At 44.2% G+C, this 18443-nt stretch overlaps 1 protein-coding gene across 2 annotated transcripts; it reads left to right on the top strand.

The window, feature by feature from the left end:
* The first annotated feature begins 370 nt into the window (after positions 1–370).
* On the top strand, positions 371–17027 carry LOC147446336 (tRNA (Ile)-lysidine synthase). Of its 2 annotated transcripts, none has more exons than XM_086525592.1 (5): positions 371–1017; positions 1133–1267; positions 15564–15839; positions 16512–16595; positions 16710–17027. In XM_086525592.1, the coding sequence occupies exons 1-4, from the start codon at positions 460–462 to the stop codon at positions 16515–16517; spliced, it is 975 nt and encodes a 324-aa protein (XP_086381718.1). In that variant the 5' UTR covers positions 371–459; the 3' UTR covers positions 16518–16595; positions 16710–17027. The 2 variants fall into 2 exon arrangements, with proteins under 2 accessions (XP_086381718.1, XP_086381719.1); XM_086525593.1 differs by having other exon boundaries at positions 16716–17027.
* Positions 17028–18443: the final 1416 nt, after the last annotated feature.

Below are 18443 nucleotides of genomic sequence, written 5' to 3' on the forward strand. Positions count from 1 at the left end.
TTAGATCCCTTGTCTTGGGCCACTATTGCCCGCTCTGGAAGCACCTTCATGCGAACTACTTGTCCACCACCTAATTACACCCTGTCGCTCTCCCTCATTTCTATAGAGCCGTGCATGCCATGAACCGAACTGCTACAACCCTCTCCCCCGTGGATGTTGCCAACACTAGGCTAAATGTTAAGCTCTACTGAGCTGCTGTGTGTGGGCTCTCTTCACCACACTATCACTGCTTTCAGAAAGTGATATTCCAAGGCGTAGATAAGTGCGATGAGAGAGAGAGAGAGAGAGAGAGAGAGAGAGAGAGAGCCTTTTGGAACGGACAGCACGATTCAAATTGCAAGGCTTGGACGTTAAACTGTGTGTTGGGTTCGATCCTTGGGGCCAGAGTCAGAGAGAGAGAGAGAGAGAGAGAGAGAGAGCGCTAGGCTAAACTGCACGCACGGTTTGGAGGAGGCGACAATGAACTTTCAACTCTACAGAGGCAATCTTCACAAAGTTCCGGATGTCCCTCGGCGATGGCCGCTCAGCAAACCCTCTATTTCTTTGCTCGTCTTCAAGCAAGCGATTGCCAAACGTCGTGAAGCTCTCCTTGCGGAACAAAAGGTGCAAGGTGAGCAAGGCTGTGTTCCAGAAGATTCACAAGCAAGCGACCACGAGCATGATAGGAAGAGAAAGCGACAAGCTGAGGTCTCTGTCGTGGACATGGAAGCCGACGAGAACCTGCCCTGCGTTAGTGAAAGGAAGGCCAGAACGTGTTCTGAGGCTGATCTTTTGATGACAGAAGACATGGCAGTGGGAGGTGCAGATGACATGGCATGTGGGCCCTCACGTGGACTCCATAGCACATTCGATGCACCTGTCAAGGCTGAGGAGGAAGATGACGAAATGGCAGGCAATGATACAGAGAAAATTGTGACCACTGGTGATGATTGTAACCTAGAGAAGGAAGGTGAAAGACTTGAAGCACCTCGCACCCCTGCTGCCAAGGATGAAGATTGTACAAAGTCAATAGAACGGGTAGGCTGTACTTTATATGACTCCTGTTTACCCTTTGAAAAAAGTAGCTTGCCTTGTTGTTTAACACTTTTTTTCTGCTTAAATCAATGCTCTATGATTTCTTTCGATTGCACAGACTCAAACAATGGAGCTGGATGGAGCCACTCCCTGTAATGAGGTGCCCTCCCTTGCAAAAAGGAGGGCAGAGATTCAGGAACAATTGAAACAGCTTCAGGAAACAAAACACCAGCTAGTGCAGATATTAAAGCAGGTATATTTGACCTTCTGTGAATATATTCATAAGTGTATCTTATGAAATCGTTGGGGTTCAATTGCTGAATGTGTGAAGTGTTTACACACTTAGAAGACAATTGTTTACACAGTTAGAAGACAACCAGTGATCCACTGTATCATAAAATAACCAAGTACAGTAGTTGTGATTAATAAATAGTCTCTGTAGCCATAGTTGTGACCTTTTTAACGTAGCATTCTAAATTACGTAAATGGAGCTTAAGTACTATTTTGAGCAATTGTCTTCGATTTGACACGCGATACAACATCAATTAACTTGGCACATGAACACTTTAGTTTGGGATGTACAAGATGGGGAGTTGAATACTTCTTAGTGGGGACAATACTTTCAAGAGCCTAGGTCCTGAGCTACCGAGAGAGACATCTTGTGTGTCAAATGCACTGTAGTAGGAAACACCACCCACATAGCCTTAGTTGGTTGAGGGGTGATGTTACGTACACATGGCTCTGTGTGCCACGTGGACATGCTTCATCGACTTTTAGAGCCAGTTTTCCCCTTCTTCCTAGATAGGAGTGTCTAGAAACCTAGGAGGATTAGCACCGGCAATTTTGTGAGCCTGTTTCCAGGACCTGCATGTTCGGGCAAGTCCATTAGATTAGGTTTTCGAGTTTTGGAACCCTCTTGCATAAATGGTTTGTACACGTGTTTTGACCGATGTTATTACACTACGGTGGGTATTTGGCATGACATGCATATAGTTCTAGGTTAGAGGAATCCAATGAGCCACTCCCCGCATCGAACAAATTCCCGGGTGGGCAGATGTGCGACATTTTCACCCAGAAACTGACCCATGATCAATCTTATCAATAAATCAATTTGACACAGAATTTACCCTACCTAGCCCTTAGTTGATTTCGTAGTCACTCGGAACGGGAAATTGGAATGGGGAACGGCAACGAGCAAGAAATGCCATTCCTTGTTACGAATACTCACGTTTGAAACACAGAGCAGGGATCCGGAACGGGAAGTTGGATTGGGAATAGGGAACGGAGACCGAAAAATGGCCATTCCTTGTAACTATGGTTGATTTATAACCCCAATTTCTATCCTATTAAGGGAGCACTCAGCCTAGCGATTTCAGATTGCATAGCACTAGCAGAGGAGCACTCTCAGCGTTTTGCTCCAGTCCAACATTGGCGTTTTTGCAAATCAGCCCAGCGCTAGTATTTTTTGTAGCAACCAGCTAGCGAATGCATATTTCAGCCCTAGTGCTATTCTCCCTTGCAAAGCAGCCCCTAGCGTTTTCAGTTTTTAGCCCGAATCCCGGCCTTGCTAGCCTCTTCATTGCGGTCAGAGCCTCACCTCGGCCATTCCCTCGCCGTCATCGAGTGCTCCCATTGCAATCATCCATCGGCATTGTCGAGATCTACGCTTTCAACTCTTCATTCCTCTCACATCAGGAGCGCAATTCAGCCGTGGATGTACCCCTTGGTGGCCATCTGCAATCCCACATCGAGAAGGATCCAAAGGTGCATCAAATCAGCCCCGGAGGTGCTTCCTCTTGAGGTGTCAGGTGCAGCGGAAGTGTTTAATGAAACACAAGGTTACTTTAAACTGAATTGAACACAATGAGAGAGAGAGAGAGAGAGAGAGAGAGAGAGAGAGAGAGAGAGAGAGAGAGAGAGAGAGAGAGAGAGATGTCAGGTCCCAACCACCCTCAAGGGCCCCCTTGCTCTGTTGCCAGAGCAAGCATTTGCTTTATTTCTTGCACAAATGCTGACACAATGATCCTAGATGTTGAGAAATTGATGAAAACTTGACGCAGATGCTTGGTACTGCTGAGATACTGAAGGGTAGGTGCTAAGGGGTACTGCGGTGGATGCTTGGTACCTGGGAGGCTAAGTGCTAGGTACTGGGGTTACTTGGTGCTTGAGGTGCTTTGTACCGATGCTTGGTATTGATGGGTTGTCATGTGACACATCCAACCCTATGTGTTCGTGGACAAGCTACAACACGACAAGGGTTCAATTTAGTGAGTTAGTCTAGGATAAGAAGTGATCTCGCACTTTTGTGAGTCTGTTCATAGACCGTGCATGACCAGTCACGAGAGTAGATGCATATCCTCTGGCTGCACACAGCATGATCATTAGCATTCCCATCAGAATCCATCAGGGGAATTTCCTAGAGCAAATAAACGTATTTTCCCTATTTTTTGACATTTTTTACTTATTTATTACGTGACTTTTGTTGGGAACTAGGTAGGGCAATTTTGCTAATGAAATATATAAGCAAACCATAGCTAGCACTTTCTGGCAGAAGAAGCAGCAGGAGCATTGCTCAACAGGCACCTTCTCAAGCAAGACCAACCGCAAGAACCCCTAGCGTTTCTAGCCTTGAACCTTGGCGTTTTTCCCAAGCTATATCAGCCTTGCCCTTGGGTGATTTCAGCCAGCAAGGGGATAGCACTTCCAGCGTTTTGGAGCCAATTCAAGTTGGCGTTTTTCAGCCCTAGATCATAGCGATTTTCAGCCAGCATATAGAGCGTTTTTCAGTATTGTGGGGCAGTGTTTTTGCACATGCTGTCCAGCGTTTTCAGGCAACAGAAAACAGCCAGCCACTTCAACGTTTTGCCAACTTGCATCAGCATTTTTGTACTGCCAAACCAGCGTTTTCAGCAAGGCAAAATTCAGCAGGTAAAGGAGCAACACATCAGTGTGTTGCAATAGCATTTTCAGTCAGAGGACCATCGGGCTTAGCGGATAAAGGACAGCCTGATCGGAAGCATCCAAAGCATTCAGTTTTCAGTTATAGTCTTGTCCTTGTCGTCACCATCGTCGACCTCGACATAGCCATTATATTTGCATCAGCATCTTGTATCAGATTGTGCAATCAATAGTAGACCACTCTCGCCATCAAGAGTGGGGCCCTTGGAGGAGGGTTTGACAACTTTCCGGTGTCGTATTCTCTTCTCTCTCTATCTCTCAGTCTCAGCACCTTAACGCACAGTGTTCATTCACTTTGTTTGTGTCCATTGTACTCTTTCATTAAAGAACGGAAGGCTCTCCCTTCCATAAATAAAAGGAACCTTGAGCACAGTTCGGAGCACTCATCTTGAGCAAAGTTCAACATTCACTTCCGCTGCACCTTACATGGGTACTTAATGCTGATGCTTGATACTGCGGCGGTGCTGAGGCTAAATTCATCGTCATCGATCTGCACACATTTTTGGCAAGACAACGAATCCACACCATGTGCAACTTCTTAGCAATCGGTGGCCATCAATCCAGAGCCAAAGAGTTCCAATCCGAGGCAACCACCGCGGGAGTTCGCAAGCATTGTGAGCTTATATTCGTAGCCACATTTGTTGCAGAGTGAGGATTCATCTAGAGCTTCCATCATATGGCAACCTAGTCGAAGCTCCAAGAGAAGCCTCTTATCTTCGAGGAGTTACTTAGCTGTTTCATGGGGCGACATACTGAGGACTTACCATGGTTCATGGACATATCCATCTTCATCTCCCATTCGACGCTGCTCTCGCGAATCTTTCCGCTTCGGGGCAACATAGGTTGATGGATAACCTTCGTGGACATCAGCGTTTGCATATCCAACCATTCGCTCGACGAGCATTCATCCGGTTTGCAGCTTGGTTCACATCATCCGAGTTGGGGTGGCAAAAGTTATTGTACCACCAAGGGCATCGTTGATCCAAGAGGCTGTCCATTGTTTGCGAGTAGATGCATCATCACCATCCTTGTGTTTTGGACATTTCCACATCTCCCAGGGGAGCCTCTTTCTCAAAAGTCGCCGTGGATAACATCATGTAAACCATCTTATGGCGTGCATGGAGTTCGGTACCAATAGCTCTGCTAAAGCAGGAGGGGATGTATGTCACGTGTACATGGCTCTGTGTGCCAGGTGGATATGCTTCATCGACTTCCAGAGCGAGTTTCCTCCTTCTTCCTAGATAGGAGTGTCTAGAATCTCTTAGGAGAATTAGTACTTGCAGTTTTGTGAGCAGGACTTGCATGTCCAGACAAGTCCATTAGATTAGGTTTTCCGAATTTGGAACCCTCTTGCATAAATGGTTTGTACACGCGTTTTGAACGATGTTATTACACTACGGTGGGCATCTGGCATGACGTGCATATAGTTTTAGGTTAGAGGAATCCAACGAGCCATTCCTCGCGTTGATCAAATTCTTGGGTGGTCAGATGTGAGACAGTTTCACCCAAAAACCGGCCCCATGGTCAAACTTATCAATAAATCATTTTAATGATTTATTTGTAGGAATTTGACAGAGGTTTTGCCCTACCTAGCCCTTAGTTGATTTATAACCCCAAGCACTCTCAGCCTAGCGATTTCACTCAGATGACATAGTGCTAGCAGAGGAGCACTCCCAACGTTTTGCTCTAGTCTAGCCATTGGCGTTTTTGCAAATCAGCCCATCGTTAGCGTTTTTTGCAGCAACCAGCTCGTGAATGCAGATTTCAGCCCTAGCACTATTCTCCCTTGCAGATCAGCCCCTAGTGTTTTCAGTTTTCAGCCCTTCCCTTGCCGGATCGGTTTGGATTTGATCTCGTTAGCCTCTTTGTTGCGGTGCGAGCCTCACATCAACCATTCCCTCATTGTCATCGAGTGCTCCCATTGCTGTCCATCATCAACATCGTCGAGATCTGCATTTTCAGCCCTTCATGCCTCTCATATCGGGAGCGCAATTCAGCCTTAGATCTACCTCTTGGTGGTCATCAGCAATCCCACATTGAGAAGGATCCAAAGGTGCATCAAATCAGCCTTGGAGGTGCTTCATCTTCAGGAGTTACGGCGGCGACATTCGTTGTCACAAAGTGATAACGTGGTGTTAGATGCAGCGGAATGAATGTTTGCGCTTTGCTCAAGATGAGTGCTTCGAACTGTGCTCAAGGGTTCCTTTTACTTATGGAAGGGAGAGCCTTCCGTTTCTTTAGTGAGAGAGTGCAATGGACAAAAACAAAGTGAATGGACACAGTGAATGGAAGTGTATGAGACTGAGAGATAGAGAGAGAAGAGAGATACGACACCAGAGACGTTGTAAAACCCTCCTCCGAAGGCCCCACTCTCGTCGGCTACTTATGATTGCACAATCTGGTACAATGGTGATGCATGAGACTGATGCAAGTCTAGGCTATGTCGATGATGACGACGGTGATGATGAAGTCGACCCAAGGATTGAAATCAGCAATCTTTCTACTGCTGTCCAGAAACGCTATGGGCTGAAATCTGCTAATCTTCTATCTGCTGAATTTTGACTCTATGTCGGTGACGACGATGCGACGACGACACGCTGAAAACGCAGATGCTGAAATCTGCGTTTTCCGGCTGAAATTGTAAACCTTGCGGAAACTGACCGTGCGGCGAGGAACTGCTGCGGGAAGGTGAGACCTGTGAGGTTTGGGACTTGATCTGCGATGTCTAATTGCTGAAAACTGAAAACGCTAATGGTAAACGTCGGGGCTGATCTACAACCAAAAATGCTAGGGCTGAATTTTGGTCCTGCTGCTGCCGTGGTTGTGCAAAATGCAAAACGCTAGGTTGATCTGCTGATCTCTTGCAAAAACGCTAGGGCTCTTGCTGTCTGCGGTAGCCGAGGTTGATCTGATGGGGAAAAACGCTAGGTGATGCTGGATCTGCAAAACGCTAGGTCTCCTGGAGGTGTGTGCTGAGAAGTTACCTGCTGAGCGTGGAGCTCTTGCTGCCTCTTCTGCCATTTAGTGCTAACTTGGGTTTGCTTATATATTTTCTTAGCAAAATTGCCCTACCTACTTTTGTTGGGAAGTCACTTAAATTAATAAGTGAAAAATACCAAAGATAGGGAAAATAGGCTAAAATCACTGGAAAATTCCCCAGACTGATTCTGATGGATTCTGATGGGAATGCTGATGATCATGCTGTGTGCAACTAGAGGATATGCATCTACACTAAGTGACTGGGCATGCACGGTTTACGAATAGACTCACAAAAGTGCCAGATAACTTCTAATCTAGATTGACTGGACTGAACTGAACCCTGTTATGTTGTAGCTTGTCCACGGACACACAGGGTTGGATGTGTCACGTGACACGTGGCATGACCTAAAGGACAGACTTCGGACAATAGTGACATAAAAACCCGTTTCAGCCCTTTGAAACCCCGAAACGACAAAACAACCGAAACGCTTCGGCGAAACGAGTTGATTTATTTATTTTTTGTCCCCTTTTGACCAGTTAACCTCAAATTACCCGTTTGGGGATTTTTAAAACAAAGGCTTCCTCAAAAAATCGCATGGCCGTCTCGAAAAATCGATAGTTCATTTTACCCTAACGCACATCGAATAATCTCTCTCTCTCTCTCTCTCTCTCTCTCTCTCTCTCTCTGAACCTTACACGTCAGCCTGGCCCCCTCGTCTTTACCTTTACATTGTTGCAGTTGGGTGCCGACTTACCTTGTTCACTCATGACTAAGGCTACTGTGTATATAATAGTTTTATTGATGCAATCATCTGCAGCAAACATGCTGTCCTGCTCGGCTATAGTGCTGATAGTTCCATTAGTATCCTGTAGAGGCTCATCTACTTGATGAATTCCTTCAGAATAACCCATGTCAAAGTCAGCAGCTTGTGAACCACTTGTTGTACAGTCTAGCTCTTCACTAGAACCATTAACGGAGGTAACTTCCATGCGAGCAATCTTTGAAAAAAAATCAGATATTTTTGTTTCAATTTTAAATTTATTGTTTACCTTTGCTAAGTTGCTCAAAATATGGTCCTCTGAAGGTGAATCTGCTACTTCTAAAGCCGTATTTGCCTTGGGAACAGGGAACGCGGAACGACAACTGCCACAAATTGCCATTCCTTGTTAAGGGTACTCACGTTTGAAACACGGAACTGGGATTGGAAACGGGAGCTTAGAATGGGAACGCGGAACAAAGACCTAAACACGGCCATTCCCTGTTGCTATGCTTTCCACAACCCTCACATCACTTCGCACTCGCTTGGATCAGATGCAGACGCAAAACACTTCTCGAAGTCGTCGTGCGACTTCTCGGACTACACATGCAACATCTTCCACACCTTCGTCTGAAGCTTCAGTGGACGAATCAAACGAATCAGATCCAACTGAAGAGGTAGACAATTGCGAACTTCATTACTTTACAAAATTTTTAATGCTGCACAGAAGAAGAAACTTGATGTTAAACTGCCGGAACCCTATAATGGTCGCTGCGACAAGCGCGTTGGACCAATGGCTGTTCAAAATGGAGGTCTACTTGTCCAACACGGACTTAGTAGAAAGTAGAAAAGTTGCACTTGCTAGTTCTCTGCTCAAGTACACATCATTCCTTTGGTGGAAACGATGGGTTGTTGATGGTAAGCACACACCTTCTTGGGATAAATTCCGGCGTGTGCTATTTGCAAGGTGTTCGAGCCTGCCAATGCGGATGTTTATGCCCGGTCATCTCTTCGTCGCCTGAGCCAGACAGGTTCCTTGGCTGCGTATATCATAGAGTTCCAAAGGCTAACACTGGAGATAGAGACCCTTAGTCCCTCTATTAAACTTCACAGTTTTATCGATGGACTTAACCCAACCTTGAAGGACGATGTACACAAATACAACCCTGACACCTTGGATGCTGCAATAGCTTATGTGGAGTGTCTTGGCGATAATCGACGCCCTACATGGAATTTTTTCACTGGTGCCAGATCTTCAAATGACGCTCGCTTTTCATAGCGCGATCGCACAAAAAGCTATAGCCAAAGTCAACAACAACAATCTCAGTTCAGACAGCAAGCCACATCACCTTATTCAACTTCAAGGTTCTATTCTCAAGATCGACAATCTCAAAGCAGATCTTCTTCAAATGTTCCTCCTTTTGATCGTGGTAAAGGACGTGATCGGCAGTCTAATACTTAGCAAGGCTCTTCGTCAAATGCATCTTCAACTTCAAAGAATTCAAAGAAGGAAGGATTATGTAGAATTTGCGGTGGTGACCATAGATGGTATCAATGTCCAAAGAAACCAAATCCGTCTAATTTGAAAAGAAATTCCAACGTGGAAACATCATCGAACACTGAACAACCAGCTTTTGCTGAAGATAAAGGAAAATCTGTGGTCAATACAATTCATGTCTGAGAGGATACGACTATTCTTATGAAGCATGCTCAATGCAATTCTTCAGTTTTGGAGCCTCTTTCAAAGCAAGTATTGAGTCTTCTTGGAACTCTCAATGGTCGCTCCATCAACGTTTTGAACTTGGTGGTCCACGCTTCTATTAAGCAAGACTGCGACAATTAAATGACTGAAATTCAAGAGGCTTTTTATTTCTTCTTGGTTGACTCGAGAGTATGAACGTGATATACGAATTGCTTGGAACGATCTTCAGATGACCAAGAAAGATACAGTGGACGCTTATTGCGAAAGATTTTGGAGCTCTTTTCTACTCGCCTCTTTATTTAAGAAGATCTCGTTCAAGGAATAGATTGAGCGGTTTACCTTGGGTCTACCTATATAGATCCGAGATCACTGCTTGGAACAGAAGTCAACTTCTATTCAGGAGTTGATGAGTCATGCGAAACGGGGTTTTGCCATCCACTCTTGCAGTTTGACTTACCCCACCGATGAGATCATGACACAAAGAGCTGAACAGACTTCGACAAATGAAAGTAGAAAGAGAAAGAGCAACTCAGAAAAGAAAGATGCACGACCCAAGCTTACTCCTCAGAAGAGAGCTCGCTTCATCAGGGAGGGGAAGTGCTTTTGATGTGGGGAACCTGGACATATCTCTGCGAAGTGCCCTAAAAAGGCACAGAAAGAACAAAACGATAAGGACGACGAAAGGCTTGAGAGTTGAAGAGCAGTTGAGGAACGTGGAAGAAAAGGCAAGATGCGTGGGTACCAATCCCAGCACGTTGAACGAGAGTACAGAACTTTGCCGAGCTTGGGGCAAAGTGAAAGACCAAGAGGCCCTGATCTTCTTTGATGGAGGAGCCAAGGCCAACTTCATTTGATCGGAATTGGCGGCGCGGCTCGAGATCAGATCGGATGGGACCGCTTGCGGAGGCAGTTCTAGCGGCACCCGGCAGGGACGTAGCCATTACACCTGTCATTGGTAAACTTCGGTTGCATTGTCAAGGATATTTGGGGCATGAGGACTTTTACATAATGCCTTTGGAAGGTTGTGATGTTCTCTTGGGAATTTCCTGGTAACACAAGAACAACGCCGTGGTCGACTATCGGGCGAGGAAAGCGACATTGACTACAGAGAAGGGCAGAACCATTGTACTTGACATTAAACTGAAGGGCGAGTCTGTCTCTATTGTATCAGCTTCGGCCATTTCTAAATTAATGAAATCCAGTCTGTTTGTTTACTCGATCTTTATGAAAGAGTTGAGTGATAAGGATAGGACAAATATATCTAAAGTTGATAAAGAATGCCAAGATTTTCTCCACTCTCATGCCGATTGCTTCTTAGAGGGCCTACCAGGCGAGTTACCACCTGCTCGTCCTGAAGATCATACCATTGATCTGATCCCTGGAAGCACACCACCGAACCGGCCACCTTATTGTGTGAGCCGAGCACAGAACTTAAGTGAAAGACCTCTTGGAAAAGGGTCTTGTCCAGCCTAGTACTTCACCGTATTGCTGTCTAGCGTTGTTGGTTTTGAAGAAAGACGGATCTTGGAGAATGTGTATCGATTATAGAGCTCTCAACAAAATCACCATCAAGAATAGATTTTCTATTCCTAGGATCGATGATATACTCAAAAGATTACAGGGATCCTCGTGCTTTGGTAGGATTGATTTGAAGAGTGAATATCATCAGATCTGAATCGTGCCGGGAGACGTCTACAAGACAGCCTTTTGGACAACTTTTTGGTTATTTGAGTTTTGGTGATTCCTTTTGGCTTAACCAATGCTCCTGCGACATTTAACCAGATGATGGACATGATTTTTCGAGAGTACAGGCTATTTGTTGGCACTTGTTTTGACGAAATCATTGTTTTCTCCAAGAATGATGCAGAACATAGAGATCATCTGCTTCAGGTCTTTCAGGCATTACGAAATCACAAGTTAGTGAGTAATGCAAAGAAAAGTGAGTTTTTCCTACCAGAGATACACTTTTTGGGATACATTGTCTCAGTAGCAGGAGTGCAGATGGATCCGGCCAAGATAGAGACTATCCGTGATTGGCCCGATTTGAAGAATGTTCATGAAGTTAGAAGCTTCTTGGGACTATGTTCGTACTACAGGCGGTTCATTCAAAAGTTTGCATAGATTGCTTCCCCTTTGCATATCTTGACACAGAAAGGAGTCCCTTTCTCCTTGGGACCCACAGAGGTGACTGCCTTTTAGGATTTGAAAGAGAAATTGACTACGAGACCAGTTTTGACTTTGCCGGACTTGGAGAAGTCATTTGAAGTATATTGTGATGCTTGTGGTCGTAGTCTCGATGCGGTCTTAATGCAAGAAGGCCATGTCATTGCTTACGAGAGCCGATTGTTCTCAAGGCCGGAAATGACAGCACAAATTTATGAAAAAGAGCTTTTGGCGGTTATCCATGCTCTTACTCAGTGGCGGCACTACCTACGCGGAGCGGATTTTACTGTCTTTACAGACCATTAGAGTTTATGCTACTTCTTATCACAGAAGCAGCTATCGGAAAAGCAGATGCGGTGGGCGAACATCTTGTCACAGTTTCACTTCGAGATTGTCCATGTTTAGGGACAGAAGAATGTGGTGGCAGATGCTTTGTCTCGAAAACCATTGTTTCTTGTTATTTCCGCGATACATCATAGAAGCTTCGAGGATATGGTCGACCAGTATGCCACAGAACCAGATTTTGTAATGTTTTCTCACAGATACGGGATGGGGAGACAGTAGCAGGATATTCCATTTGGGATGGCTACTCGATGAGGAAAACCATGTTGTGCGTTACACAGCCGTTGAGGGAAAAGGTAATGACTGAATGCCAATGTCCACCTTTTACGGGTCATCGCGGCATTGCTACCACCATAAAAGGGGTAGAGAGATATTTCTTTTGGCCGAGACTCAAGAAGGATGTGGAAGAGTTTGTGGGTAGTTGCTTGGTATGCTAGAAGGTCAAGTTTGACAGGCATAAAGCACAGGGATTGTTACAGCCTTTGCCCATACCCACCCGCCCATGGGAAAGTGTTGCAATGGATTTCATTTTTGATCTCCCGAGAACACAGAGTGGTCACGATATCCAGACTGTTACTGACAGATTTAACAAACAGGCTCATTTGATTCCAGCAAAGAAAACAATCAAGCCGGATCACTTAGCGAGACTGTTTGTGGCCCAGATTTTCAGATTACATGGCATGCCTGAGACGATTGTCTCCGACAGGGACCCCAGATTCACGAGTTTGTTTTGGAAGGCAATTTGGGAGAACATTGACACGCGGTTGCAGTTCTTGTAATCTTTCCACCCGTAGACTGACGAGCAATCTGAGATTGCCAATTCAATGGTTTTAGATTTATTGAAGTCTTATATCTTAGATCAGAAGACTCAATTTGGAAAGTATCTACCTTTGGTGGAATTTGCCTACAATAACACGATACACTCTTCGACGGGGAAGGCGCCATTTAAGATTGTTGAAGGTGCTACGAAGGTTCCACCCTTCCTAAGCACGAAAGATAAGATTTTTGAAGCGGATGAGTATACGCGGAACTTAGACACGGCTTTTGCCAAGGTCCACGAGGCTTTGTGAAATCTCAAGAACGACAAAAGAAGGCAGTGGATCGCCATCGATGCGATTTGAAATTGAAGGAGGATGATTGGGTGCTTTTACGTATTGAGAAGGCATGCCTGAGAAAGAAAAAGGGAAAGGAGAGGCTTTTTTCAAAGTTTAGTATGAGATACTACGGACCTTTCGAGATCTCTGAAAAGATCAACGATGTCTCCTTCCGATTGAAATTGCCTGACACTTGGAGGATTCACAATGCATTTCATGTGAGTCTCTTGAAACCTTTCAAAGGTGATGTGCCTGATGATGGGGAGCCCGATGAGCAACCCGAAGTGGAGGAAAACGAGGAGATCCTTGTTTTTGAACAAATTTTGGCACATAAGGACACAAAGAATAAGGGTAAAGTAAGAAGGCGGTTCTTGGTTAAATTCAAGAACTATCCGGCATTGGATGCGAAGTGGATGGAGGAGGAGGACCTAGTAGATACTCCTCAGATTGTGAAACTTTACCTCGAAGCTTTTGGTTTAGCATAGTCTACTCCAAATGGAACCCAGAATTCAGCTTGGCCGCAGATCTGGTGCAGTGGGATGCACAAGAGGGGAGCTACTCTGCTCCTTTGTCAACAGATGCCTTGATTTTAGAATACTAGAGTCACTGATTTCTCTTTGAGCTTCAAGGATACTGAGAGCTGACAGTATTCTGCTGTATGACTTTATGAAATGGAATTCCTGAATATGAAATTGATTTGTTCTTGACTTGTTTTTAAGTGCACGAACTGATGGACGAAATGAATGCAGCATTTTGGTCTAATTGATCTCGAATAGACATGGTTGCAATAGGGGTTAGTCAATCGGGCATCGATGAGGTTCCGACTGGATCTAGATGCGATTGCTAGCTACATTGCCGATAAATCATGGTCTAAGATCAGAATGAATGTTGAATGTCATGTGATGTCCTGTGATGTCGTGTGATGTGACTGTCGATTGGTACATGTGCTAGATGTGTGTTCCTAGTACGTAGGTACTAACAGTCCGTGTCTGCTAAGACGGTTTATGGCCTCTGTCTGTTTTGCAGGCGTAATCGAGGGTGATTACAATGCTTTCAAGAGGGGGGTATGTCACAAAGTGATGACGTGGCAGTGAAACCCTAACCCTAAAATGCTACAAAAACCCTAACCCTAATTTTGGCGTGGCTGCGGAAAATGCTGACATAGCTGGCCGTACAGCAGTCCTGGAATTCGCGGAGAACCTGCCACGTGGCAGCAGTATGGACGCCCGCAAAAAGCGACGCATATTGCGGAAAATCAAGCTGCGGCAGATCAGCTTTTGGACAGATTTTTGGCATTGCTTTTTCTACGCAATGGCTGAGAAAGAGAGAGAGAACCCTTTTTGCTTTATTTAGGCAAGGGCTGAGAGAGAGGGGAAAAAAGCCCTTATGTTTTATTTTTCAAAGATTTTTTTCAGCTTTTGAAGCTTTTGCGGGCTCTGCTTTTGGCATCCGTTGTACCTTTAAATATGTGAGCAAGCCTCTCACAACTCAGAGTATCTGGACGCAGAGTCTGAGTGTGAGCGCCTGCCCGCACTCTTGTACTTTGAACTCATATTAATACAAAAGAAATACCGAAAGGGGCGCCAGTCTTTGGGGCCAATATCTCTAGGCACGGAACTCCGCCGGGCCAGTGTTGAATCAATTGTGAACTGTGAACTGTTTTGAAGTGGTTATTGGGTGCTGTCGTGGTAGATTCTTGACTTGGAGTGTCCAAGTCTGTTACATAGACACACACACACACACACACACATTTGCAGTTTCTGTTCGTGTGCTGCTATTGATCTTCTTTTTGGAGTGTCCAAGCCTGTAACACTCTTTCTTTATGTCCCAAGACTTTTTCATGAGGTTACACAAAGGCTGCAATATCGTTTCCCTCGTTGCCATTTTGGAAGATTTTCGATGAACTGAATCACCATTAGTAGTTTATGAGTACTTTCTTGCTTGAGTGCGATTCTGGGCCCTTTGAGCTGTTTATCATACACACAATCGCCTTTGGTAGGCTTATCGTCGTGGCAGCAGATCTTTAGTTATACCCTACCCTACCCATACTTACGTACTCAGCTCCTCACGCCCTTCATGATTGTTTCTGTTTGGGAGACATCTCACTTCAGCAGTTAAGGTTTCATAAGACTGTTTCTAGATTTTTGGAGTGGTTTCACCGGTCTTGGGTGGGCATATCTGGTACATTCTTCTAACTAATGAGAAATTAGTTTGACCAAAAATGTGTGTGTGAATAAGAGGAGGAAAATGGAGTAACCTTTTTATCACCCAAGTGTGGTATGTTGGCTTTCTCAGTAACTCCGTTCCATCTCGAGTATTATGTCGTGAGTTCAAGACTTGTCGGATAGATCTTTGAGGTCTTTTAGGATTTGTTCCTATGATGTTAAGAACTCTCTCTCTCTCTCTCTCTCTCTCTCTCTCCCCTGCAGCACAGGCAAGCTGGCCCTGCTAACACATAGGGTGCCTATACACTGATGCTTCATTTGATTGAATTTTTTTGGAGTTTATAAAATTGGTGTTTCCACAATACTAATTCCCTCATTATTGAATCAGGTTTTGATTACTGAGGAGGAGTCAAAAAGGAAGAACCAGGGATTGTTACAGTACTCAGCTCCATATGCAATGGTGGGAACAGGTGATTTACCTCTTGACCAGAAAATGGGATCTGATATGCAGTCAGCAGATTTAGAGGAAGGTGAGTTAGACTGTACGCGCAATCCTGGTCCACCAGCAGTAGTGTCTAGCTATGGTAGCCATTCCTTTGATGTTCATCCTCAGACACCAGGTGCTGCACCAGCCAGACATTTCAACCATCAACAGCTGAATAAGGTACAAAGCTATGTTTCTGTTTATTGATGCCTGCAATTTGTGAGGTGTGTTTAGGAAGCATCACTGCAGATTATTCTTTATGAATCACAATTTGCGTCTACAAATAATGAACCATTTCATCTTGAAAGCCTACAATACTATCTAAAATCCTAGTTCAATCATCGAGGGAGAACGAACCTTCCTGTAAAGACTCGCAACAAAAGAAAAATTTGGAGGTATTCGCAACATTAACAAGGGGTAAAAAAAGAGGTTATTTTGGGATTTTTTTTGGAAAATATGAGGAGTTATTAAAATTTGAGGGGTGTTTTTGGAATTTCCACAGATTTCAGGGTCATTTTGGAATTTTCCCAAAAAATTTTTATGAATGTCGTTTCGTCACTCGTTCTGGACACTTCACGTTTGGCATGGATGTTTGATGACAATAATTGTCTGCAATTTAATGTAACGTTTACAAATCATCCAATATTGCGGAGAAATGGCACAATCGGCAAGGTGATTGGATAGTATCCTCTAGGTTGAGGATTCAAACACTGCTGCGGCAATCCCTATTGATGCTAATTGGGCAGGAAGTGGTGTGTGTGCGCACACACATAAGACTATATCAAGAAAAAGGAAAGACAAGACTGCAGTATGAAGCTAAGTTTTTGATTAGGTGCATTTGTAACATTTCAGCCATGAGGTTATACAGAGCGACTGCGAGGACGACTTCTTTTCACACGGATGAAAGGAAACATCTTCATCTCTCAATCAAGGAAGGTGAGTTCTTGTTACTTTTATGTTGTTGCATGTTAGGTTTGGCTTTATTGCTGAAGGTATAGTATTCTTATTCTTTGCATTGGCGATGATGCTAACAGCTTGTGATTGGTTTAGGTACAGCTTCATGATGTACGGGCCATCTAGCACGCACGGTCGTATGGCCACGAGCAAGCGGGAACGCTTATTTCCCAAATGCGGAAGATCTACAAACACTCATTGAAGGATGGCTATGCTGTCCTTAAGACTCCAATTTGCAAAGGATTTTTACTTCGGAGCCTTGGTAGTTCACACAGATGTATCATAGTGTTGGATTCATTTTCTAGATGTTTAACTGTTAGCTAACTTACACATTTTTGAGGCTTTTTTTCCCCTACACCTGTCCTTGTAAACTGATAGGAAGTACATGCATGAAGTCGGGTTTCGTATCCATTGCATTGCTTCGTTTGCTTTACTATTTGCATTCTTTCTTTTTCCTTCAATGATCTGTGTACGTTGCTATTTTTATCAAAAGCCAAGTGCAAAGCATGTTTCTGTTGTCGGAATCACAGTGAAAGATAGTCACCTTGGGTGGCTCTTGAACTGATAGAAACTTTGAAGAGCCATAGATTAGTGTAGACGTCATTTTAAGAAAGTTACTCAATGGTGTATCGTTTTGGCTTTCTAAAATAAGCCTTCGAGAAGAAGAGAGTTGGGCATAGATTTGAGATTTTATTATTTTCTGTATTGATTGGACTTTCTTCTCATGTGAAACCATTGCAATCTTCTATTGTTTTTAGTTTGTCAATGAGTCCCTTCATTTCAGAGCCTTACATGACTCCACTTTCTTTCATTTTATTGTATTAGAATGCCAATGTGAGCCTTTAACCTTGTTTGCTATTTGAAGCATGAGATTGTCCTTGGGCCTGCTCCAAAGCAAATTGGAGGTCATAAGTTCTTTACATGCAAATCTCCAAAAGGTCCTTTAGTTAGCACAATTTTTGATGCTTTGATAGGAGTTGAGTTTCTCGTAAGACTGGGCAAATAAAGAACGAGAGATGTGAAGTCAGAATAATGTTTTGATATTGTGCTACAAGCTCATAGGGTAAATGTCCCACATTAAGGACATTGAGATTGGGCTTGCTCAAGTAGAGGTTGTGCTTTGTCACTGAGGCATGGAGTAGCTCATTTGGGAGCTCGGTATCATGCAAAAGAAGCGCGTCGTCTTCCGATGCAGATCTTGTAAGTTGCGAAGCATGATTTTGATATTTAGCTCCACAAAACAAAGAGCTTGAAAGTGGACGCAATCCGGGGCAGAAGAAGTACAATTCCACGAGAGGGCTTGATCTCACAATGTAACGGTCGTGAACGCTTTGTAAGCTGATGAGCTAAGCACTTTCTCATATCGGCTCTTATGTCTATTGGTGCACCAAGTAACCTTTTTATTGGGGCACCGACTCTAACTCGAGGCAAATGATTTATAAGATCACAGAGTGGACCTTGGCCACATGGATATAGTGTGCCAAGCTTGGGTTGAGCAAAACCTTAAAAAATGTCCGACATAGAAAATCCACAAAATTGGACCCTATATGTGCTTAGGAGACTGAAAGGGTGGGCATCTAGAAGGTGCATGTAAAGCTCTACCCCCCCCCCCCCCCCCCCAAAGCAACAAATATCTTTTGCATTAAATTCTTGACATGTGTAGACTTGCACATTTTTACATTTGTTCCTTTCATAGCCTTCTTTAGATAAATTGCTCCCACGTATAGTTCCAGAATTATCAAAAACCATCTCAGGTCCCCTAGGTCTTCACATCGACCATCAAGTTGCTCATAAAAACAAGGAGTCCGCCTAGTTTCTCAACCATCAAGT

This window comes from Adiantum capillus-veneris, chromosome 12, assembly GCF_014529385.1.
Source record: "Adiantum capillus-veneris isolate H3 chromosome 12, ASM1452938v2, whole genome shotgun sequence".
Classification (NCBI taxonomy): Eukaryota; Viridiplantae; Streptophyta; class Polypodiopsida; order Polypodiales; family Pteridaceae; genus Adiantum; species Adiantum capillus-veneris.

What these genes read in the sequence shown, in the direction of transcription:
- LOC147446336 (XM_086525592.1), top strand. Translation starts at nt 460, where the DNA reads ATGAACTTTCAACTCTACAGAGGCAATCTTCACAAAGTTCCGGATGTC. An exon ending in GTACAAAGTCAATAGAACGG is followed by an intron (nt 1,018 to 1,132) that starts GTAGGCTGTACT and finishes TCGATTGCACAG; the next exon opens with ACTCAAACAATGGAGCTGGA. An exon ending in TAGTGCAGATATTAAAGCAG is followed by an intron (nt 1,268 to 15,563) that starts GTATATTTGACC and finishes TTATTGAATCAG; the next exon opens with GTTTTGATTACTGAGGAGGA.